The sequence below is a fragment of the Phyllobates terribilis genome, unplaced genomic scaffold (assembly GCF_046119375.1).
Source record: "Phyllobates terribilis strain yellow unplaced genomic scaffold, ASM4611937v1 Scaffold_2__4_contigs__length_985480577, whole genome shotgun sequence".
In the NCBI taxonomy this organism is placed as follows: Eukaryota; Metazoa; Chordata; class Amphibia; order Anura; family Dendrobatidae; genus Phyllobates; species Phyllobates terribilis.
In genome coordinates, this window is record NW_027362762.1 from 116,699,045 (window position 1) to 116,726,010 (window position 26,966).

The following is a 26,966-nucleotide window of genomic DNA, read 5'->3' on the forward strand; positions in this document are numbered from 1 at the left end:
TTTGTCAGGGCTGTGGAGTCTGTAAGCCAAACCTCCAACTCCTTAATTTTCCTGTCTCCCGACTCCTCGACTCCACAGTCCGACCTCACTACTGAGCGTGTACATAAAGTGCAGCACAGATTCATCTCAACTAAAAGCAGAGACCCTTAGATCAGGAACAGAACAGACATTTATAGGACATTTCATAACTTTCCCGAATTCTTATGAAAACATTTACAGCTCATACTGCATTGTACTACTGTATTTATTATGTATTTTATGACTGCAACTCCACCAAAATGGGCACCGACTCCACAGCCTTGATGAGTGTAGATATATAGATACATACATACTTTAGATAGATATGGTAGGCAGATACTGTCCATAGTTATAAAGATATAGTAAATATAGACAGTCAATAGATACTACAGAAAGTTGGATAAATACCATTAATTGACTTTAATGCATTTATATGAATCTTTGTATCTTTGTAGCTATCTCTTTGTCTATTTTAAATATTCCATTAAGTAACTGTCTCTTTCTGTAATCACTTTTAGGGTGTGTATATGTGTGTATTATATATATAGACACACATACATATTTATATATATTTGTTTAAGATGTTGATATAAACATACACTTTTTTAAGTTGGTGTAGTTACTATTGGGTAGAGATGTGCAGTGTTTTGTGGTGACCTGCAGGCTCTGTAATGTATCCTTAACTGATGGATTGTTGTCCTGACGCGTTTCGGTGTGTTCTCTCCTAGACTGCTGTGCCACGCTATGAAAGATCACATAGTGCGAGTTGCTAATGAAGCAGAGTTCATTTTAAACAGACAGCGAGCGGAGGATGTACACAAACACGCGGAGTTTGAGGTAAGCAGTGCTGATGATGAAGTCCTGCCTCTCTGCTTTCAATCAGTCAACACCTCCCCTGTAACTCCATTCACAAGGCTCTTTTTATATTTTAGCAACATGAACTTGCATTTCATTCAGCCCAGGCCATTTTTAAAGCTTTGGTTAATGTCAGGCACAGGGAACTGGATTATTATTTGCTTCCCTGTCTGATATTCATGAACATATTTGCAGCAATTCTTTCATCAAAGACAAGTGTCTTAACATGCAGTAATTGCACTGACTTTTCCAGGAACCCAACAGATTTATTACAAAAATCTCTTTTACAGCTTCTCCTCAGACTAGTTTACATATTTCCAGATTGTCCACCATGGGAAAAGGAAATTGCGCAAATGTTTTTTTATACGTACAGAGGAGGTGGACTTAAATTGCAATTAAAGTTGTGTTTGTCTTTCCAATGATATGCTGAACAGGATCCATGTAATCATTTGTGTTTATTGCTATGACATACAGTTGGCCTGAACCTATGTAAGGTGATGGGACATACAGGCGCTTCTCACAAAATTAGAATATCATCAAAAAGTTAATTTATTTCAATACAAAAAGTGAAACTCCTATATTATTATTAGAGCCATTACAAACAGAGTGATCTATTTCAAGTGTTTATTTCTGTTAATGTTGATGATTATGGCTTACAGCCAAAGAAAACACAAAAGTCATTATCTCAGTAAATTAGAATCCTTTATAACAACAGCTTGAAAAATGTTTTTTCCGAAATGTTGGGCTACTGAATTGTATGTTCAGTAAATGCCCTCAATACTTGGTCGGGGCTCCTTTTGCATCAATTACTGCATCAATGCGGCGTGGCATGGAGGCGATCAGCCTGTGGCACTGCTGAGGTGTTATGGAAGCCCAGGTTGCTTTGATAGCAGCCTTCAGCTCATCTGCGTTGTTGGATCTGGTGTCTCTCATCTTCCTCTTGACAATACCCCATAGATTCTCTATCGGGTTAAGGTCAGGCGAGTTTGCTGGCCAATCAAGCACAGTGATACTGTTGTTTATAAACCAGGTATTGGTACTTTTGGCAGTGTGGACAGGGGCCAAGTCCTGCTGGAGAATGAAATTCCCATCTTCAAAAAGCTTGTCGGCAGAGGGAAGCATGAAGTGCTCTAAAATTTCCTGGTAGACTGCTGCATTGACTTTGGTCTTGATAAATCACAGTGGACCTACACCAGCAGATGACATGGCTCCCCAAACCATCACTGATTGTGGAAACTTCACACCAGACCTCAAGCAGCTTGGATTGTGGCCTCTCCACTCTTCCTCCAGACTCTGGGACCTTGATATCCAAATTAAATGCAAAATTTACTTTCATCTGAAAACAACACCTTGGACCACTGAGCATCAGTCCAGGTCTTTTTCTCCTTGGCCCAGGTAAGACGCGTCTGGCGTTGTCTATTGGTCATGAGTGGCTTGACACAAGGAATGCGACACTTGTAGCCCATGTCCTGGATACGTCTGTGTGTGGTGGCTCTTGAAGCAATGACTCCAGCAGCAGTCCACTCCTTGTGAATCTCCCCCAAAATTTTGAATGGTCTTTTCTTAACAATCCTTTCATGGCTGCGGTTATATCGATTGCTTGTGCACCTTTTTCTACCACAATTTTTCTTCCTCTCAACTTTCCATTAATATGCTTGGATACAGCACTGTGTGAACAGCCAGCTTCGTTATCAATGACCTTTTGTGGCTTACCCTCCTTGTGGAGTGTGTCAATGACTGCCTTCTGGACATCTGTCAAGTCAGCAGTCTTCCCCATGATTGTGGAACCTACTGAAACAGACTAAGGGACTTTTTAAAACGCTTTGGAAGCCTTTGCAGATGTTTTTGTAAATTATTCTAATTTACTGAAATAATGACTTTTGTGTACTCATTGGCTGTAAGCCATAATCATCAACATTAACAGAAATAAACGTTTGAAATAGATCACTCTGTTTGTAATGACTCTGTATGGTATAATGAGTTTTATTTTTTGTATTGAAGAACTGAAATTAACTTTTTGATGATATTCTAATTTTGTGAGAAGCACCTGTATAACATGCGCAGACAGAAATATCTTCAGCTCTTTAGTTAAAAGGGTTTTACAGTTTCAAAATTCATATTTGGATAACTTCCTAATAAAAAGATATAAAGCGGTCTCCCTGTAGATGTACTGATGATTACTGTGCAGTGCTCCCTTCTTAGCTGGTGCTGGACACAGTAGCTGAGCCAGCCCCCTTCTTTGTCAGCAATGATAAATAAACATAATTATCTTTCAGTCAGACTCCTTTTATTCCTTGTACTATCATGTCCTATGTCTGGAGCTGTTATGTGGAGCGAGCTCTAGAGCTGACCCCTCTCCACCCAAGGAGGATGCCGGCTATGATCTATAAAGATCTATCTATCTCTATATATCATATACATATCTATAGAGATAGAGCTCTTTATCTCTCTCCTTTTTTATTTCTCTCTTCACTCTTTTCTCTCTTCCCTCTTTTTTCTTTCCTGTTCTTTCTTTCCTGTTCTCTCTTTCCTGTTCTCTGTTTCCTCTTCTTTCTTTCCTCTTCTTTCTTTCCTCTTCTTTCTCTCTCTCCTCTTCTCTCTCTCTCTCCTCTTCTCTCTCTCTCTCCTCTTCTCTCTCTCTCTCCTCTTCTCTCTCTCTCTCCTCTTCTCTCTCTCTCTCCTCTTCTCTCTCTCTCTCCTCTTCTCTCTCTCTCTCCTCTTCTCTCTCTCTCCTCTTCTCTCTCTCTCCTCTTCTCTCTCTCTCTCCTCTTCTCTCTCTCTCCTCTTCTCTCTCTCTCCTCTTCTCTCTCTCTCCTCTTCTCTCTCTCTCCTCTTCTCTCTCTCTCCTCTTCTTTCTTTCCTCTTCTTGCTTTCCTCTTCTTGCTTTCCTCTTCTCTCTCTCTCCTCTTCTTTCTTTCCTCTTCTCTCTCTCCTCTTCTCTCTCTACTCTTTTTTCTCCTCTTCTCTTTTTTCTCCTCTTCTCTTTTTTTCTCCTCTTCTCTTTTCTCTCCTCTTCTCTTTTCTCTCCTCTTCTCTTTTCTCTCCTCTTTCTTCATCCTTTTCTCTTTCACGCTTTTCTTTTTCTCTTTCTTCATCCTTTTCTCTTTCACGCTTTTCTTTTTCTTTCTTCATCCTTTTCTCTTTCACGCTTTTCTTTTTCTCTTTCTTCATCCTTTTCTCTTTCACGCTATTCTTTTTCTCTTGCTTAATTTGCTTTTCATCTTTTTTTCTCTGTTCTCTTTTTTTTCTTTCTTCACTTGTCTCCTCTTTTTTCTTTCTTTTCTCTCTCTATTCTCTTTTTCTTTCAGTATTGTCTTGTCCCCCTGCCCTCCCTTTACACCACGCTTGAATGTTTTTTTCCTTTTTCAAACACATTGCATGATAAAGTGAGTTATGTCATTCAAAACTACAATTCGTCCCTCAAAAAAACAAGCTTTCATATAGCTAAGCAAGTAGAGGAAAAAAATATGGGTCATAGAAAAATGGCTGGAAGAAACTGATGCACAAAAACAGAAAATCGCCCTGTTATGAAGGAGTTAAATGTTTCCTGGAAGACGCTGTTTGAGTATGGAGAGGCAGACTGCAGTGTTCTTTGATCTGAAATCAGGCATGCAGTTTTTGGTGCAGTTTTTTGCACCTAAGACAAAAATAGATTCATAAGGAATAATGCTGTGTGTCAGACCCCCATTGATCGGATACTGATGATTTATCTAAAGTATAGCTCATCAGTTTCCTAGTAGTGGAAGACTCTGAGAACAAGCCAGTCTGCATGTCATTTACAGAAATATAATGTCCAGCACTAAACATTTGGTTTAGATAAAAATGAAGAGGTTTCATTGTCCAAAGTGGCATAAAAACAATTCTACAATGAATAACTTTTATTCCCTGACTCCAGAGAACCCTGACTGCTGACATCTTTCTAGATTACACTGATAAAAGGTGACATTGTATTCTAGTATGGATCCCAGGTCCACTTCTCTGATAAAGATATGTATCGTAATACTTGTTTCCCTAGATGGTTAAAGCGAATCTGTCACTGGATTTTACAATACAACCTGTATACATTATTAAATAGATCTTAGACTTATTGAAACTGGTGTATTTGATAGTTATTTGAAAAGCCATTATAAACTCTTTTCAGACTTTCCCTCCTAATATTAACACAAGCATTTTAAGGAAACTTTCCAAAAGTATAATACATCTGCTTAGCATTGAGCATAACACTAAGCATTCTCTGATTTGTAATAGTCTAAGACAAAGAACACAAATTATACATCCAAATCTAGTTTAACTCCAAGTTGCCAGCTCAAATTGGATTCAGTTTTGTAGATTTGACTTAATTTTTCTCCATCTGCATTTTTCATGCAATCATCAGACTTCTTAAAAGCAAATTCTTCACTGTGTGTTTGGCTCAGTTCAGATTAATAAACCAGTCGTAAGTATTGATAAAATACAGCCGGCGATAACTAGACTGTCCACAACAAGTGAATGTGGTGAGACGTGGTCTGAATTGAAGGACATAAGAAATATAGGATGGTGTCAGAATTCTGTAAAGGTGCCCTCCAGCTGGAAAACCAGAATGATCCTGAGACTTGATGAGCTTCTTATCTCTGCTAGACAGTTCTCTTAAGCCTGCAATTTGATGTACTAGCCCTTGTGCTTGTTGATCTACAAGAAAAGGATCAGATTGAGTGGCTAGACTTATGTTTTTTTTTCTTCCTTTCATATAATTTAAAACCTCTCTATAACATTTCTGTAGATAACATTTTTAGAAATTCTGTGTATTTAGATCATTAAATAAAAAGATGCATTTAGACATACAACCTTAAACATTAGGGATATTTAAGGAGACGGGCTAGGACAGAGATGCAGAAGGGTTTAGTTGGAGGTTAATTAAAATGATGGGGGGGTGGGGTGTAATATTTTTGTGCATGTATAGAATTTATTAAATATGTCCGGGGCGTAATTTTGGTGCTCATTTGAATGAAGGAAAAAATTCTAAAATCATTAGAGATTATATAAACAACCTCTCTTAAGAAATTATCATTTTTGTAGCGTACAATGACTAAGGCATAACCTCCAAGAAACAAAATGATCATAAACCCTACTGTAACTAAATAAGTAAAAAAGCAAAAGTCCATTTAAATAACATATGATTTTTAATGAACACTATTTTTGATCAAAAAAGCATAAAAAGCCATCCCACCATCGTCAAGGTGACCCTGTTCAGGATGGTCCTACACTGTTTAATATTAAAAATCTTACCATGTGTCAGAGTTGACCTCAGTGTGTATAAGGGCAGACAAAGGACCGGGTTAAGGCATGTGTACATTACAGAAGCACTCCCATCAAAAATTGTCATCCTTTCTACTTATCTATGTGATGTATTGCTGGTGCATTAAAATACGCGCAATGACCATTCTTCCCAGTTTACAGCGCTGCTCTGTTCCTCTTCTTTCATATTGAGAATAGTTGTATCTCACTCGTGTGTGTGTGTGTGTGTGTGTGTGGACCATGGACTCCTTTTGTTTACATTATGAAGGCAGCATACGGGCCCATACATAAACCCCTGTATGATTGGCTAGTCTGATTTGAGGTCACGTGACTCTGGATAGGAGTGGCACTGAAGACCAGGGAAGACTGCAATCGCTAATTTTAATGCACTTATACAACATCACATACATATTTACAAAGGATTACAGAATGAAATTATTGATTTGAGTGCTGCTTTAAGGGGATTGTCTGAAATTCAAAACAAGGGATAGCAATGTTTTTTGTCTTGGAATGCACCATTCCTACCTTTCTTTATTTCCACGACATGGACATCAAGGCAGCGTTACCTGTTCAGACATCTGAATATTATGCTAAATCATCCTGTCCACTCAATGAGCAAACTGTTAATATTCATTAAACCATCATTCACAGCGAGGCATGATAATTTAATCTTACAGTCCAATTAAAGGATGAAATATTAGCCTCATTACCAGGGCAGACCATTGAGCTAATTGCTTATTTGCTTTGGGTATGTTTGATAACGAATTAACTCATTCTTCTTTTTTTTTCTTTTGAAATTACATTTTCATATTTTCCATTCACATTGTACAGTAATGATAATTTATTGTGTGATTTTAAATAACATCCAATTTAAAAAAAATTACACCATCTAACATTTAATTTTTTTTTAATAAAAACATTTCTTAAAATATAGAAAAAAGTGCTAGTAAAAAAGAAAATGGGGGGGGAGTAAAATTAAACAAAGATACAAAATGTGTAGAAAACAAACAAAAAAAGCTAACATTAAAGAAGCAATAACAATAAAATCTTAAGAAAAAAAACAAATGAAATGAATAGTAAAATTATAAAGGCTATAATGATACAAAACAAAGTCTTGTAAAAAAAATATATATGCACAGCATATCAATTTTATATTTTTTTATCTGATGTTTTAGCTTTCAATATTGTTCCTTTTTTTAAGAAATATAATTTATAATATAGATCCTCTAAATTAGATCCTCTAATTACTCCCTGCTAGCTCATAGTATTTTATGTTTTATCCTAAAGTCACAATGTGCACAGTACGCTGCTGATAGGAAAGAGGAGGAGAAGATGTGTGATCATCTCATCAGTGCTGCCAAACACCGAGACCATGTGACAGCCAATCAGCTAAAGCAGAAGATCCTCAACATCCTGACCAATAAGCATGGGGCATGGGGAGCCATCTCTCAGAGGTAAGCGACAATTACTGTTCAGTTTGCACTTTGAGGATCTGTTTTATTCTTTAGCATTTACAAAGTCTTGTGGCAGAACTGGAATTTAATCTGTTTGCAACTTTGAATATCCCATTAGGTTGAATGTTGGGATAGTAATGACGTAATAGCTAAAAATGGTTTACTAAAATGTGTGGAATAGTTACTGTACCTGTTACTTCAGATAAGGAATAACACCATTTTTGGTCATTGTTACTTGTATTCTGCATCTTTAACCAGTTTTTCCATCTGCATGCTCTAGCTCTAATTTTCAGTTGACTCTGAACTAAGAGGAGAAAACAAGCTGCTATGATGTGTCCTGTACACACAGAAACAGAGATTCCTGTTTCTGTTTTGCACATGTTCAAAAATAGCAGCAGCATGGAGGAGATTATTCAGCAGTACTAAGCTGTGTGGAAGTGAATCCAGCTTTGGGATAAGCTAAATCACTTGCTAACAGTGAGTGCCTGTTTCTGCCTCTGCTTGTTTTCTCACTCTGCTCCTCACCTTTCCTCCCACCTCCATGTTATATAATAGGAGGTGTAACCTGACTCCTCAGTGAGCTGAGTCCACTTTATTTTGACCATTGTGGATCTGAGCTGCTTTCAGGGAGGATAATGTGTTCACAACACTGGGGAAGGGGAAGAAGTGGCTCATAAGTTGCGAAACACTGATTTGTCTAAGATGCATTAGATTTTCTTACATTTACTTTTTAATGCTCTACAAGATTTTCAACCTAATCTGATGGTAATATGTTTTAAGTTGTACCCCAAGATATGTGACATATAGGGGAGCATTTCAGTGGCCTTGACTTCTACTAGTCCTCCTTACACAACCTTCAATGTCTCACTTCATGGCTCACTACTGCTTTCACTGCTCTCAATGCTCCTTATATAGATTAGCAGCCAGTACATTGTAGGGCAACCTTCTTCTATTCTTGTGATGCTGATTTACCAAGGGCCTAAATATGGAGGGGTGTACAGCTCTTTCTTTTATCTTAGGTCATCTCTGGTATACTCATTGGTCAGTAACCTTTCATTTACATCTTTCAGATGATCCTTGTGTTAAAGGGGATATCCGGGGTTATTTTTTTTATGGGGCTAAGAACTTACAGGTAGGTAGTTGTTAACTGCCTACCTGTACTGCCTGGCACAGATCTCTGCTGGCTCAGATCAATCACGGACCAATCCTATTGATGATTCTGTGGTTTCTGGTGACGTCACATGGACAGAGTGGCTACTTCTCTTCTGTTCTGTTGATGGGTTGCGACTGCTGACATCATGCTAATTGACAGCCGGCTCGCCAATTGCCTAACTGCGGGGAGCCATCTATCAATCAGCATGAAGTCAACAGTCACATCCCATCAACAGAGCAGCCAAGAAGAGGAAGAGCTGTTCTGTTGACATTATTATTTATTATTATAGCGCCATTTATTCCATGGCGCTTTACATGTGAAAAGGGGTATACATACAAAAACAATTACAATAATCCTGAAGAAAACGTGACGGCGACTGGTACAGAAGAAGCGAGGACCCTGCCCGGGAGGGCTCACAGTCTACAAGGGATGGGTGAGGATACAGTAGGTGGGGGTAGAGCTAGTCATGCAGTGGTATGGTGGAGCGATGGTTACTGCAGGTTTTATGCTTGTCAGAAGAGGTGGGTCTTCAGATTTCTTTTGAATGTTTCCACAGTAGGCGAGAGTCTGATATGTTGGGGTAGAGAGTTCCAGAGTAGGGGGGATGCACGGGAGAAATCTTGTTTGCGATTGTGGGAAGAGGAGATAAGAGGGGAGTAGAGCAGGAGATCTTGACATGAGGTCAAATATCGCTGGCAGCAGCAGTCTGTGGTTGCTCTGAGCTGGTGTCGGGCAACAATCAACTACCTTCCTGTCAGTTCTTAGTCTCATGAGAAAAAAAAATAAAATAGTCCTGGATAACCAGTTTTAGAGCTGCTGTTCAGTTACCTGAGAATTTGTAAACATGGCTTAATTGCTATATGATTGTAAAATAAATAATACTTTGTCAATCCCTTACCACATCGGTCCTGAAACTTACTGGGTCGAGCGGTGACTTGTTGATATGGACATGTCACTTCTGTTCCTAATCACATGCTTTAGTAATGTTGTCTCAACACCACTGAGTTTATCAATGTGTGCAGTGATTGGCTGCAGCGGTCACATATTTGTGTCGAAAAGTCATCTCTGGAGCAGATGTAGAAGAGACCAGCGTGGACTTAGAATCTTCAGAATTAGGCCACGGCCCCCTATCAGTATTCAGTCAGTATTTTTTCTCAGGAGTGGGATCCAAAACCAGGAGTGGGTGATAAATGCAGAATTGGTGACTTGTTTCTATTATACCTTTTCTCTGATTGTTCCTCACCTGGTTTTGGCTCCCACTCCTGAGAAAAAATACTGACCGAATACTGATAGTGGGGCTGTGGCCTTTGAGAGACAATGGAATGATAAAGTGACTATGACTTTTTTTTTATTATTCTTTTACATTTTGAGCAGTTTTTTAATATTTGGTAGCTGGACAAATCTTTTAGACTACATTTACCTATTGAATTAATTTCACTGTAAGGAGCTGGGAATTTTATCTTCCAATTTAATATTAGAAGCTTATGTTTGTTTTGTACTCTGTGGGGAAGTTGATTGACTTCACATATGCGCCCAATACTTTATGTAGTATTGTATTTTACATTGGATCTAAGGTTTACTAAGGACAAGAAGGGAATGCCAAAACAATCACTCTACATTTGTAGACCAGCAAGTTCTTCTTTTTAGGGGGTAGAAGAAACATATGTGGCACATACCTAAAATGTCACGGTCATTTTAGACCAAGACAGATCAAGCTCATAAATCACGCAATGTATTGCTCTGTCGCATGGCCTGTCATACTATAAAGCTTTATACGTTAGAGCCACTCCCTAATGCACATCTTGAACACCCCTCTCTTAGCGCTCTCTTCCCGCGAATGCTGTGGACCACAGATGGTAGTTGGTAGGATCTTGTGATCTAAAGTAAAAGCAGCTCTCTCTCGGCTCTGTGGCTGCTCCTGATGGCTGGCAAACCCAGACTTACCTGGTATTGTTCTTATTAAGCATTCTCGGGCTGCTATAAATTGGCACAACATAAACAAGAGCCTGTAAGCCTATTATAGGATCCTCTTTGCTGGTGTTTTTGATGAAGTTCAGGTTAACGCTCTACAATATGTATTTTTATAGCCGTGTTAAGAGGCATCTGTTTCCGTACAGTCGAGCTGTAACATTCCTTTAAAGGTTCTGCATTCTGTGACCAATTACTTTGAAAAATCAAATTTAAAAGAAAAAAAAAACACATCAGTAATAAAGTCCAGATGGGCATTTCCCAAAGTCAATTGAAATGGTTCTGCTTTGTGGTCTCCTATCTGTACCTGAAGACTGCAAAAAGCAAAATAGCCGGAGGTATGATGTGCCAATTACGACTCCAAATCGGAAGAGCATTGTTACGCAGCCAACAAAACACACAAGCCAATTTTATAGGGTGATTGGTGCAGCCAAATTTGTCTGCATAAAATTGATCAGTTATGGATCTAGAATGACTTTTCGGAATAATAAAATATACGGGTAACAGGATTTGGGTTTGTTTTTGCCGTGGTAATGAGTGTGTAAATATTTTTTGCATATTTAATGGTCACTGTCGCTTCAATAAAGAAAAGAACACAAATAGAAAATAAAATCAGTGAAAAACAGCAGAACTCTGGAAACACAAACCGCTCAGATCCAGCCTGTATTACCGGGAGTATTACCGGGAGAGACGCTCCCACCAGAAAATCTGAATCAGGCTGCAAACTGCATATCAAGGATCTGAAATAAACCCCCCTTCTTTGTCGGATTAAAGGATTTACATATTTTCTTATGCAATAAAAATATTTTAAAATAATTAAAATACTATATACCAAGAGTCGTTTGTATTTCACTACCATGTCAATTGTTTTGGACATGGTTTCTAATATTTTTTAGAGACATTAACCCCTTGGCTTCTCAGGCTGCTTTCGACCCTTCACAGCTCTCAGGTTTGATTAATGATCTCACTTCAGAATCCAGCCTGCAAGTAATGAGTTATTTGTCGGCCATCACACAGTGTGTCTGAAGACATAGACACAGGGTATATAACCATTGTATCTCACCAAACAGGCAGAGTGGCTGCTATGGAAGACATACAGGGATTAACTGCACAATTTATTAGTGATCATGACCCATTAGTCTGTGTCATTTTAGTGACAGTGTTAAATCACAGTCTCTCATATAATGCCGGTTTTGCAATTCTTTCTCTGGTATGCCTGCAATAACCACGCCAGAAGGGAAATAATAGATTGTGGTAAAGAGTAATGATTTTAGTTGTGGGTGGTATGTGTGTGGTTAGTCGTATAACACTTCCTGCTCTTTAGTGGCTGAGGTTGTGGTTTCTGTTCTGTTTTAATTCACCAATATATATATATATTAAAAAAAAGAAGGAAAATCTGCAGGCTGAGTGTGGTGTACGTAAAATCCAACAGCAAGAGAAGCCAGCAATGAACTCAGCCCATACAATATATCGGGAAAATTGATTTCCCTGCTTCCCTCCACCAGTAAACTAATTTGATTGTGCTGTACATTTAGGGGCATTCAAAGAAATCATGAGATCTGTAAGCTTTTAGCTCTCTAGTAGCCGCTTGGATACGCACCAGCACAAGGTATTTATATAAAAACAGCATAAAGTTTATTGTCAATCATAAACTTTTCAGCTCTTAAACAAAAAACAGCTTTTCTCCAGTACAAAATTAATAACATAAACAGTCCTTTCTTCAGGCACAATGAAACAAAGTAAATATAGTACTCTCACCAATCTCGGTATTCAAGGCAGTACCAACTCAAGTAGTTTAAGCCAAACACCTCTCTTCAGCTCCAGCCCAGGCTTCACTCTGCTGAGCTAACCCAGCTGCTGTAATTATACCCGTAAGCCCAGGGCTGGATTATGGGAATGACCTTTTCCACCCAGACAGCTCCAAAATCAAGTCAAATTAAAACTTTCTCAGTAACGTTGTATTACTGGTACAGACTTTACATTACCAAGGCCAACCACCTTGGTGCCATCCGGGAACTTACCTCCTGCTTTATTACAGACCCCATAGCAAGAGTTTGTTTTGCACCCATCGCCCCCGTTACCCACGCCTCCCCCACGCACACAAAAAAATCCTGCAAAGTAGGTGTGGTTAATGCACTTCAATGTAGTCGCAGAGGAGCATGTCTCCAAACTTTTAAACACAAGAAGAGACTTAGTGCGGCACATAGTGTTCTCACCCACAAAACCCTTTTTATAACACCCATACAGTATGGTGTCCCTCAAAAGGCCTTCCCCTCACACAAAGTATGATAACCCACAGTGAATTCCCTTGAAACACGCAGTATGGCAACCCCACAAAAAGCACCCATCCTATAGTGTTGTGACACAGTAGAATGCCGATAATAATCCACCTACAGTATGATGGCCCCCAGAATCTAACAGTCCCCACTCCTCCGCAATATGATGCCCTCGCAATCCCGCCGTCCACACTGTATAATGTCCCCAAAACCCACCTGCACAGTATGATGGTCCCCATAGCCCCCATAACAGTATGATGCCCTAACAGTACCCTGCACAAGTAATAGCCTGATAAAATAAAACGAAAATTAGAAAACACTTAGCTTGCCCTCATTTCCATGGCGTGCTGCTCTGGTCTTTGCATTGTGTGGCCTGAGGCTCCGTGCAGCAGTTGAGATGTAGTGACGTCATCGGACCTGCTGCTCTATAACTCGGGAGCACAGGGAGAATGATGGAGTAGGGACTCGGAGCTGATGACTCCATGTTCTATCATTGCATTCAATGTTATCTTCATCCTAAGGATAATGATAACATTGAAATCAAAATACCTGGTGAAAGGCCGGTCTGTGCCACTTTGGAGCCCCTTCTCCCGCTCTTGGGTCCCATAGTCGCCGCATAGTTTGCCGCTTTAAGCGATATACCCATAGTTACAGTCCAGGACCAGTTTCATATTTAGACCAAAAATCTAACCTTGAGGAAATGCACACAATCACTGGGGAAACATACAGATTTCATATAGATGTTGTCCTTGATTGGATTGGAACCCAGGGCAGCAGTGCGGATTTCTTCTCCACCAGGTAGCACGCCAGGCAGATCTGGAGATAGAAGGGCCTACAATTGCTTCTGCAACAGTACTACTTGTTCTACTGATTATATCTCCACAAAGAGCTTAAGTGGGAAGTCTCATGAAGCTATGTTAATGTTCAAGGGGATCCTTGCTTGGGAGACAGTTTTCTATAAGCCAGGATGGAGAGCTGCGTTGTACAAGCAGCGCCTATTCTGATTCTGGTGAACTTAAGCTATCACGTTATTACATTTAAATGACTGGCATGTAATACTATATTTTTCCTCCGGCCATTGCAAAGGAAATGCAGGGGAAACTGACTCAGCCTTCTCCATGTTCTGATGGGCAGACACAGGCTAGAGTACCTGAATGAACACTTTAAATTTTCACAAAAATCTAGGTTGCTCAATACAATTTAATCATGAGGCTAAAGAGTTGCATCTGCACCCAGATTGTATTGTGCACATTGTATACAAGTGAACTTCTTCAACAGATAAAAATGAAGGTGAATCGCAGCACTCCAATATTGGACAATTGCAAAGGACACACAGGCACTAGTGTTGAGCGAGTATGTTCTATTAACCCTTTCGGCGAATATACTCGGGCGAGCTCCGAGTAGTTACAGCTGCTCGGTGATGAGGTTAAAACGCTCCCGTGTGCATGATTTGTGACTGTTTGACAGTTTTATTACATGTGAGGAATGTCTATTTCTTACACATTCCTCCCATGTAATAAAGCTGTCAAACAGTTGCAAATCATGCACACGGGAGCGATTCAACCATATCACCGAGCAGCTGTAACTACTCGGAGCTCGCCCGAGCATACTCGGACAGAACATACTCGCTCAACACTAATAGGCACAAATAGGACGCATTGTCAAACGTTCCAAGGAGTCCACTTGGAAAACATTCAATGGAAAAATGAGGCAGCATTCAATTCAGGGGCAAAAAAACTTCAAGGCTCCACCTATTCTGCCACAGATGCGACGTTTCCACCAAACAAAGATCTTTTTCAAGCATACAAAATGGTGTAACATGCAAGGTTAAGATAGTGCACATCATTACAGGGAAAGCAATCAGAGTGTCCCCTCACAACAATATAAGTGACCTAATAAAAAAAACATATCCATGTGTATATACATAAATCAGTGTATGGATCATACATTATCCCAAATAGAAATACATAAGCGCCATATACATATCACACTCATCATATAATTACAGTGTATTGAAGTGCATGTATATCACATACAATATCAGCATTTGCTGTATTATCCAATCATTAGACAGCATCCCTGTTGTCCAGGTAACCGCAGACAAATCCCAGACGCCTGCAGTATCACATGTTCATCAGTGGTGTGTCTCATATACACATGCGTCCATGCCATCCAATCAAGGGCACAGCGCCGACATCATCTGATGGTCACAGCGTCACCAACAAGCGGTCACATGACCACAACACCACATACAGGCTTCAGGCAGTGCATAGAAACAACAACCATAGTAACAAGGGTCACATGACTCCAATAAATAACTTCCTTATACAGGCTTTATATGCTGCATAGAAACAACAAGTAACCATAGTAACGGGTCACATGACTCAAATTATCAGTTTATACAGGCTTTATATAGTTCATAGACACAGCAAGCAGCCATAGTAGCAGAGGTCACATGACTGGAATACATAGATTCATTTAACCATTCCCATAAAGGGAATTATCTAATCTCAAAGCCCTGTAGAATACATATAAATGTGAGAGACCGCAACGTAATTACATTATGTCTTTTAACTAAAAGCAATATAATCTATTTAATACTACATAAAGGGTATTTAAAGGGAACCTGTCACCAGAAATAACGCTGTTAACTTGCAGGTATGCAGTTAATCTGCAGGTTGACAGCGTTATTATGCTGCCCGGTGCCTGCACACAGCCGAATGCAGCGGGGAGAAAATTAACTTTATTGTCCCCTCCAGCATTCGATTTCAGTCATGGTGCTGGGATGCACGGATTCAGTCATTGCTCTGACAATACATAGCGACCTCTGTAACCGCGCCCCCGGCCCTGACTGACACTCCCTCTGCATTGCAGCCAGCTGTCAGTCATGACCAAGGGCACGGTTACAGCGGCCACTCTGTATACTCAGAGCAATGGCTGAACCGGCACCGCCCCCGCCTCCAAATGAATACTGAATTCTGGTGGAGAGAATAAAGTTCATCTTATCCCCGCTGCACTCCGCTACGTGCAGGCGCCGGGCAGCGTAATAACGCTGTTAACCTGCAGATGAACCGCATAATTGTAGGTTAACAGCATTATTTATGGTGGTAGGTTCCCTTTAAAATTATACTTAACATCTGCAATATAGGGAAGGAGGAGAGAGACACAAAGGGAGGCAAATATTGATACATTTTTGTAAATTGATAGTATTACTATCTCATTGGTCTCATTGGTCCACAATCACTGCCCTGTAATAGACAAACCTGGGAAGGAGAGGACACTGATTGCTTTCTCTGTAATGATGTGCACTATTTAAACCGGGCATGTTACACCATTTTATATGCTTGAAAAAGACCTATGGTTGGTCGAAACGTTGCATCTGTGGCAGAATAAATGGAACCTTGAAGTTTTTTTTCACCTGAATTGGACACTGTCTCTTTCTTCTATTGACTTCTTAAAGGGACCCTGTTAGTATAAAATGACTGTTGAAACCAAGCAGTGTCCCGCAGTGCTCCCTTGGTGTGGCCATGCAGCCCAGTGCACCGTCCCTCCTCCTCTTTGATTGACAGTGCTGGTTTTACAGGAGTCAGAAAAGGGCGGAGATAGAGGAAAAACAATTAGGTGGGAAAGGTGCCCTGAACTCTTTAGCCACACCAAGGGTGCACAGAGTGCCTATGCTTGGTTTGAGAGTAATTTTGGGTGTACAAACTTCCTTTAACTGCACATCAGAGACGGATTTTTCCCAAGATCATGTCCACCGCTGACTTGTGATACATGCTCCTATTCAGTGCCACTTGTTTCCTTTAGTAATCTTCATACTGAAGGATTGTTAATTATATTCAACCTCAAAATCTGTGTTTTTATGGTGAGATGACAAGTATTCTTCATATTTCCTTGTGAGAGACCATGAGATATTTAATTAAAGATCTTTTCTAAATGACTGATGTGTAATGATTTGTTTTGTAAAACAATGGTAAAATGCGCATATGTTCCTGTAAGCAGAATACTCTAGATTATGCAGATCGGAACATATGGCCTTCGTTCAGACAAGTAATAAATGCCAACAGGATAGAACAAAGCTTTGTTGATTTAGTCAAAGATGATTCATGTCAACTTGTGAATTAGAGCTATTGGGGTGCTCCTCTATCCAGGTTTACAAAATATTGCTAATAACATAATTGCCATAGCATGGCAAGGGGTATTTTTGGAGCAGCGATGAATGGTGGAAATTCTTAAAAACTGACTTATTCTTTAGTTGGAATGGGCTATTTCCAGCCTTTAAAAACAATGTGAAAACACAATAGATGGGATAAAAAACAAAAAAGCAAAATAAACTATGCTCTTCTCTTCCCTTCCCTGGTGTTGAAGGGCACCAGCACTGCCCCTGATCCTTGATGACAAAAGTCTGGCATGTAAACGCTGCAGCCACTCAGTGCTCTTAGTGGTTTCTTGCTGTGCTTAATGCCCCCCCATACATGTTAGATAATTCAGAGAAACCGATTGATTTCAGTGAGACCTTCTACGTTCACTCTCCTCGGTCATATGACCCTGCTCAAGTGGAGGGACACCACCTGAGAATGCAGGTAGATTGCGCCTGACACTACTACTGCCCAGCATCCTTCAGTATCTTCAGTTATTTCCTGCTCTGCTCTACTGGTTCAATGACTCGCCCAACAAATCCACCTCTGCTTTTCTGCCATAATGTGCCACCCGACAAATCCAGCTGTGCTTTTCTACCACGGAGAGTTTTCAACAAATGCAGATCTACTGCTCTGCCAAAAAGAGCCACCCCACTTATCCAACTCTTCTTTTACACCACAGTAAGCCACCAGACATATCCAGCTCAACTATTCAGCCACAGTAGGTCACCATACATAATCAGCTCTGCTTTGCTGCTGGACTCTGCTTCTTGTCCCTTAACGCATTTGGACTTTTCTAGCACTTCTACCCTCCCACAGCATGCTGCCTGATGTCTTCATGTCTGCCAATACTCTGGACTGCTATCTGACCCACCCAACTATGCTACATCCTTGGACTTTACTATATTACTTTAGTGATACTCTTGTTTGTTAACGTTAACCATGTAGTATATCCCGCGCGTGCGCACTGCCCATCCTCTCCGGGCCGGCCCCAGGTTTTTGTGGGCCCAGGGCGAAAGAGTCTCACTGGGCCCCTTTAACACATACCACGATTCATGATGCACAGATACCGCAGAGAAATATATATACAGTGTATGTGTGTGTATATATATATATATATATATATATCACTATCTATATATCTTCGGCATTGTACTAATATATATATATATATATATATATATATATATATATATATATATATAGTACAATGCCGAAGATTTAATTTCTTACATTACATGACAGATATCTATTGTAAATTCCACAATAGCTCAGAAACTGGCTCCATACAGAATGCTGGCCCCCAAATAACGCTCCATACAGGATACTAGCCCCCATATAACGCTCCGCACAGGATACTGACCCCCTTATAACGCTCTATACAGCATACTGGTCCCCATATAACGCTTCATATAGGATACTGACCCCCTTATAATGCTCCATACAGGATACTGGCCCCCACATAATGCTCCATGCAGGCTGTGCGCCCACATAATGCTCCATGCAGGCTGAGCCCCCACATAATGCTCCATGCAGGCTGTGCCCCCACATAATGCTCCATGCAGGCTGTTCCCCTCATATAATGCCCCATGCAGGATGTCACCCCCTTATAATGCCCCATGTATTATGTCACCCCCCTTATAATACCCCTTGCAGGATGTCACCCCCCATATAATGCCCCATGCAGGATGTCACCCCCCCCCCTTTAATGCCCCATGCAGGATGTCACCTCTCCCCCCCCCCCCCTTCCTAATAATGCCCCATGCAGGATGTCACCCCGCCTCCCTTATAATGCCCCATGCAGGATGTCACCCCCCCTTCCTTATAATGCCCCATGCAGGATGTCATACAGGATACTGGTCCCCATATAACGCTTCATATAGGATACTGACCCCCTTATAATGCTCAATACAGGATACTGGCCCCCACACAATGCTCCATGCAGGCTGTGCGGCCACATAATGCTCCATGCAGGCTGTGCCCCCACATAATGCTCTATGCAGGCTGTGCCCCCACATAATGCTCCATGCAGGCTGTTCCCCTCATATAATGCCCCATGCAGGATGTCACCCCCTTATAATGTCCCATGTATTATGTCACCCCCCTTATAATACCCGTTGCAGGATGTCATGCCCCATGCAGGATGTCACCCCCCCCCCCCTTTTAATGCCCCATGTAGGATGTCACCTCTCCCCCCCCCTTCCTAATAATGCCCCATGCAGGATGTCACCCCGCCTGCCTTATAATGCCCCATGCAGGATGTCATCCCCCTTCCTTATAATGCCCCATGCAGGATGTCACCCCCCCTCCCTTATAATGCCCCATGCAGGATTTCACCCCCCCTCCCTTATAATGCCACATGCAGTATGTCACTCCCCCCCTTATAATGCCCCATGCAGAATGTCACTCCCCCCCCCCTTATAATGCCCCATGCAGGATGTCACCCCCCCCCTTATAATGCCCCATGCAGGATGTCACCCCTTCATATAATGCCCCATGCCTCCATACATAAAAAAAAAAAAAAAATCAAATACTCGCCTCTCTCCTCACCTGCTGCCGCTGCTCTGGACCTCCAGTATCACTGGCGTCTTACTACTCTGCGCTGTGACGGCTCAGGAGAGAGCGCGGTGTAAAGACGTCACCGCGCCCTCTGACCTGAGACGTCACAGTCAGAGGATGCGGAAGAGACCGGAGCTACTGCGGAGGCACGGGAAGAGGTAAGTATTGTTTCGTCGGCTACCGGGGCCTTGAGCAAGCAGGGGGGAGCGGGCGATGGCACCGCTCTCCTCCGCTCACAGGTCCCATAACGCGGCGGGGTGTCCGACGGCGAGTGGGTCCCACCCGCCCGCTCAAGGCCCTGGGATATACTACATGGTTAACGTGAGGTCGGGCCAGTCATGGCAATGAAATGCAATGCTGTGGACGTGCCTAATTTCAAAAGTCTGTGACTGAAAAGATAAAGTCGACACCCATAGGACGAAAAGAAAAGATGTGAGGGGATATAAAGTGTTTTTTTAAACCTAATACTGGGAGCTTTTGTTTAGCAAAAACTTGTTATAACACACTGGGGCCAGAATAATAGCTAAAAACGGGGTGACAGGTTCTCTTTAATTTTTAACTCTCCTCCCTATAATGTGTGCATCCAAAAACTCCACCTTTACAATGTAATAAAATGACCATACTCCACTTCAGTGATAATGCACTTTCCCCTTTAGTATGTGCTGCCGAGAATGATGATGCCTAAGTCGGCTGAAATATCATCACACCCGACAAATTAGCATTTTGCTCTTTCGTTCAGTGATCGACGGCCTGATAGTCAGAATTGAGTGTTTCTATGAACGTTTGTTCCTCAATCGGCCCGTCTAAAAAGCAGCATAAGTCTTTTAAGTTGTGCTTTTATAGAGAAATGTATAAAAGAAGATGATTGCTCCTTCTAAACCAGTCTGCTTTTTATTCACCTCTCCTGATATCACAGCCGTGATGGACATTTATCATCTCATACATACAGATACATTAGAATGATTCCTCTGACCACATCGTGTGGGTGGGCTTGTTCTTCCATAGTCTTCCCTCCATGTTAAATGACTTAATGTCTTTTAAATCCAATTCACTACCTGCTACCATCTTGACCATCTAAACTGCAGAAATTAGATTAACCTTTGGAAATGCCATAGATTTGCTTTTTGTGATGCATGGCGGCAAAGGTTAATTTATATTTTTCCTTCTCCAGTGCCTTGGGCTTAACCTCTGAGATACAGAGCAGGAGATCTAAATGTAATTACAATTCTAATATCTGATCTAATTATCTCGGTTTTGAGCTTATACATTTTGTTACTGATACATTTCTCATTCTATTGTTCCTTTTATTTGTAAATTGTTGCAATTAAGTAATTTACCTCCACCAATAACATATTGTCATATCACAATTAGCTTGAATGCATGTGTAATAGCTGAACACACATTTATATCATCTCCAGTATTATCTGGCTTCATCTGCATAATAGCCACAAACAACTAACCTTTCTGTTTGCCCCTTCTCAGAGTCCAGATAGAAATCACTTCTTTCTATACAAGACCTCTTAGTCCAACAGTGGCTGGATTTACACCAGCTAATGTTGGGTATAAGGGAATCTGTCACCAGGTTTTTGGCACCTTATGTGAGAGCAGAATAATGTAGAGACAGAGGCCCTGATTCCAGTTATGTGTCATTTACTGGGCTGCTTAGTGCAGTTTTGATAAAATCACTGTTTTATCAGCAGGAGATTATCACTAGAGGACTAGTAAACCTGCTGTCAGGTAGTCATCCATATTCATGAGCCATCTATAACCCCGCCAATACCACTGATTTGACCGCTTTGTGTACACTGTGCATAGGCAGAAAGCTGCCAATCAGTGCTGTGAGGTTATATAGAGCTCAACATTCTGATAACTGCTAGATCAGCAGCAGATAAAACAGTGATTTTATTAAAATGACAGTAAGTGACATATTGCTCGAATAAGGACCTCTGCCTCTACACTATGCTGCTCCCAGATGAGTTGGCCAAACCCGGTGATGGATTCCCTTTAAGCCACCACCGATTGGTTATAGGTTTGCCTATCGATGGTCGTTTAGACCCACCAACTACGCCCTGAATGCCCACAGAACAATCAATAATCAAATGATTCTTTTCTGCAGCACAAAAGATCATTTCACCCTACGAACAAGTATTTTGCTCATTCACTTTGTGATCGACAGCCTGTTTAGATTTCTAGATTATCTAGAAATGAGCTTTTGGAGAAATGGACCTTAAGAAAGGCAAATGATAATTTCACAGGTGAACAAGCACTTAGTCACGATAATTGTAGTCTGTAAATATACATCTTATATACCTCTTGTTAGATGTACAGATTTCAGGTCTCCTAAAAATTCATTTAACACCCCGAGATGTTCTAAAGTTGTGGTTTCTGTTTAACTAAACTCTCTAGATCCCAGGGGTGCAAATTGTTGTCTTTCAGAAATTGTGAGCATTTTTGCACTACATACATTATTTGTATCTTCTGACCGTAAACCATGACATTGTTTACAGTTGTGGCAAAAAGTTTTGTACCTGACACAATTTTGGTTTTCACAAAGTCAGCTTCTTCAGTTTTTATAGTGCCATTTTGCATTAACTGTAGATTGTTATGAAGCGTTATTGATGAATTGCAGAAAATTGCAAAGTCATTCATTGCCATGAAATTCCACTAAATCACATAAATCCCATTTCCATTGAATTTCAACCATGCCACAAATGGACCAACTTACATCATTTCAGTGATCTCATTAGCTCAGGACAAAGTGTAAACGGGAATGCACAAAAAATGCATGAAATCCTCACGACTGTATCAATAAAATCAAAGCCAAATACAAAGCCGATTTATTTAAAACCTGAAATGACAAAAAAAAAACTGCAGCTTCAAAAATGCTTGAAAAATGTACATAAAAAGACAATAAAAAAAACAAGTAACCTAATTTACCCAAGAGGTGCAGAAAATCTGCAACACCAAAAACTCATCAAATACTCACCATGAGATCGGAGCCTTAAAGGGAACCTGTCACCAGGTTTGACCGATATGAGATACGGTCACCACCTTTCAGCGCTCATACACAGCATTCTATAATGCTGTATATAAGGCCTAGATCCGACCTGCAAGACGAGAAAGAGCTTTTATTATACTCACCTGGGGGGCGGTCTGGTCCGAGGGGTGTCGCTGGTCTTGGTCCTGTGCCTCCCTTCTTCTTGCGATGTTGTGCTCCTTGCTTCGTGTGGATGACGCGTCCCTGCGTCAATCACACAGCCTCCCCGGCATCGTGCTCCTGCACAGGCGCAATTCTCTGTCCTGACGAGGGCAGAGCTAAGTACTGCAGTGCGCAGGAGCCGGGGCTCTTTGACCGGGTTGTGTTGGGGGTATATATACAGCATTATAGAATGCTGTATATGAGGACTGAAAGGTGGTGGCTGTATCTCCTATTGGTCAAACCTGGTGACAGGTTCCCTTTAAAGATAAAAAAAAAAAAAAAAAAACGCTGACATAGCAATCCTTGTGAAAACCAAAATTTGTCAATTTCAAAACTTTTGGCCACTACCAACATTTTTTTTTGTTTTACACTTTTAAATGTTTTTTTTTTCTATGTGTAACAGTAAATAGGTGATTGGTCCCATATGTGACTCATATTCACCATGAGATGTTTTCTGCACAAGTCAATCAGTTGAGTCTAATCTGACTTGTTGCAACAATGGCGTCCTATTACATTCAAGTTTAATGAGCTCTTTAGAACAAGCCATTCTCCTATCAACTTTGGCAAAGGCAGGCGACACGGCGCGGGACCGGACTTTTATACATCTGTGGCAATGGGACTGAATAAAAAAAAACTAAATTAAATGATGAAATGATGAAAGCACTACTTAAGCATTTTGTTTTGCAGTCCCTTTGTTAGGGATCACATATGTGAATGTAATGCATGTAACCACACACTCACCGGTAGCCGTGATCGCCCATTTTCAGCCTGGCTCTGGCGCAACGTGACTGCAGTAGTGACCGGCCAAATCGCATAGTGGTCGCTGTGGGAATTAGACGTCACTTTTTAATATCTTCTCAATGCAGTTTTATGGGAATAAAGAATGAGGCTGCGGCTTTGTTCTCCGAGTCTCATAGACTTGTATTAAGAAGAGTGACTTCCAGAAGACCGTGATCTGGTGGGCTACAAAGGCCGTTATTGGTACCGGAGTGGGACTGAAAACAGATGAAGATGCTGACTGGTGACGAAGTGTGATCCCTAAGCAAGGAATCATAAAAATAAGGCTGGAGTGGTGCTTTCAGAAGTGTGTCCCAATACTTTTCTTCATATAATCTGTGTATATTTGTGCATACAGTACAGACCAAAAGTTTGGACACACCTTCTCATTTAAAGATTTTTCTGCATTTTCATGACTATGAAATAGTACATTCACACTGAAGGCATCAAAACTATGAATTAACACATGTGGAATTATATACATAACAAAAAAGTGTGAAACAACTGAAAATATGTCTTATATTCTAGGTTCTTCAAAGTAGCCACCTTTTGCTTTGATGACTGCTTTGCACACTCTTGGCATTCTCTTGATGATCTTCAAGAGGTAGTCACCGGAAATGGTTTTCACTTCACAGGTGTGCCCTGTCAGGTTTAATAAGTGGGATTTCTTGCCTTATAAATGGGGTTGGGACCATCAGTTGTGTTGTGCAGAAGTCTGGTGGATACACAGCTGATAGTCCTAGCTGCTTTTTTCTTGCCATAATACAAATTCTAAGTAAAGAAAAATGAGTGGCCATCATTACTTTAAGAAATGAAGGTCAGTCAGTCCGAAAAATTGGGATAACTTTGAAAGTGTCACCAAGTGCAGTTGCAAAAACCATCAAGCGCTACAAAGAAACTGGCTCACATGAGGACCGCCCCAGGAAAGGAAGACCAAGAGTTACCTCTGCTTCTGAGGATAAGTTTGTCCGAGTCACCAGCCTCAGAAATCGCAGGTTAACAGCAGCACAGATTAGAGACTAGGTCAGTGCCACACAGAGTTGTAGCAGCAGACACATCTCTTCAACAACTGTTAAGAGGAGACTTTGTGCAGCAGGCCTTCATGGTAAAATAGCTGCTAGGAAACCACTGCTAAGGACAGGCAACAAGCAGAAGAGACTTGTTTGGGCTAAAGAACACAAGGAATGGACATTAGACCAGTGGAAATCTGTGCTTTGGTCTGATGAGTCCTAATTTGAGATCTTTGGTTCCAACCACCGTGTCTTTGTGCGACGCAGAAAAGGTGAACGGATGGACTCTACATGCCTGGTTCCCACCGTGAAGCATGGAGGAGGAGGTGTGATGGTGTGGGGGTGCTTTGTTGGTGACACTGTTGGGGATTTATTCAAAATTGAAGACATACTGAACCAGCATGGCTACCACAGCATCTTGCAGCGGCATGCTATTCCATCCGGTTTGCGTTTAGTTGGACCATCATTTATTTTTCAACAGGACAATGACCCCAAACACACCTCCAGGCTGTGTAAGGGCTATTTGACCAAGAAGGAGAGTGATGGGGTGCTACGCCAGATGACCTGGCCTCCACAGTCACCAGACCTGAACCCAATGGAGATGGTTTGGGGTGAGCTGGACCGCAGAGTGAAGGCAAAAGGGCCAACAAGTGCTAAGCATCTCTGGGAACTCCTTCAAGATTGTTGGAAGACCATTTCCGGTGACTACCTCTTGAAGCTCATCAAGAGAATGCCAAGAGTGTGCAAAGCAGTCATCAAAGCAAAAGGTGTCTACTTTTAAGAACCAAGAATATAAGACATATTTTCAGTTGTTTCACACATTTTTGTTAAGTATATAATTCCACATGTGTTAATTCATAGTTTTGATGCCTTCAGTGTGAATGTACAATTTTCGTAGTCATGAAAATACAGAAAAATCTTTAAATGAGAAGGTGTGTCCAAACTTTTGGTCTGTACTGTATATACACACACACAAACACTAGTTTTCTGTAGCTTTAATATTACATTTTCTCTGTGCTTTTAATAATTTCCTAATTGTGCAATACCCTTGATTTCTACCTCATCAATTATTGTACTCTCACCGGAAATTCTGGTATAATTTTGTGCTTGACTTTCCACAATTCTGGTATAATATGCTGTTTTCTAGGGGTCTAAGGGACGGCAAATAAAAATATAGAGGAGCTGTATGACATATCTGAAGCCTCTCCTTTTATACAGTTCATGATAGATGCTTCTGTACTGCTTATATCAGAAAATCAATATTTGCAAAATTGAAGCAGTATAGGGCCGTATTGATCCACGTGGCTAAATCAGGACGAAAGGCTTTGTAACAGCTTTCTCATGTTGCCTGCTGTCAGTAACGCCAAACTATCAAATTTAGCTTTCCACTGATAAATCAGCCTGAAAATTGCATGTCAAATTTTTCTCCCAAACTAACCTAATGATTTTTTTTTCTGCACTCTAACCTTCTGTAACCTACTGAATTGGATTGTAACATGGAGCCTAACTTAAAAAAAATGTGTGCGTGTGTATATATATATATATATATATATATATATATATAAATAATATAGTGTATAGCAAACACTGATTTTTTTTTTGGGCGGGGGGTGTACTTGGCAAAGGTAAGATCAATTCATTTTTGTTTATTTCATTATTTACTTTTTTTTTCACTTCGGTTTCTAGACTTTGAATGCCACTTGAACCTATATAAAGATGGACCCTTGTGTGTTGTCCAGGATTACTCTTATTTCTATTTACAAAAGGACATTTTTTACATTTCCCACTAATATTTTTAACCCTTTTGCACTTTTTTAAAATAAGGGAGAGTGCTCTCACTCTGCCTGTAACTCAATAATGGTCATGGCGCCTATAAGGGAATATACAGTGGGGGAAATAATTATTTGATCCCTTGCTGTTTTTGTAAGTTTGCCCACTGACAAACACATGAACAGTCTATAATTTTAAGGGTAGGTTAATTTTAACATTGAGAGATAGAATATCCCAAAAAAATCAAGAGAATCACATTGTATAAATTAGATAAAAAAATTTGCATTTTGTAGTGAGAAATAAGTATTTGATCCCTCTGGTAAACAACACTTAATACTTGGTGGCAAAACCCTTGTTGGCAAGCACAGCAGTCAGACATTGTTTGTAGTTGATGATGAGGGCTGCGCACATGTAAGGAGGAATTTTGGTCCACTCCTCTTTGCAGATCATCTCTAAATCCTTACGATTTTGAGGCTGTCTCTGGGCAACTCGGAGCTTCAACTCCCTCCATAAG

At 40.7% G+C, this 26,966-nt stretch overlaps 1 protein-coding gene across 6 annotated transcripts in view; it reads left to right on the forward strand.

Moving 5' to 3' along the window:
- The window catches only part of NBEA (neurobeachin), a 786,732-nt gene that overhangs the window by 422,114 nt on the left and 337,652 nt on the right, over positions 1–26,966 (forward strand). For all 6 annotated transcript variants that reach the window (XM_073662535.1, XM_073662540.1, XM_073662538.1 and 3 more), the window contains 2 exons: positions 747–855; positions 7,435–7,601. In XM_073662535.1, coding sequence (XP_073518636.1) covers positions 747–855; positions 7,435–7,601 — 276 coding nt within the window. The remainder of the gene's footprint in view (positions 1–746; positions 856–7,434; positions 7,602–26,966) is intronic.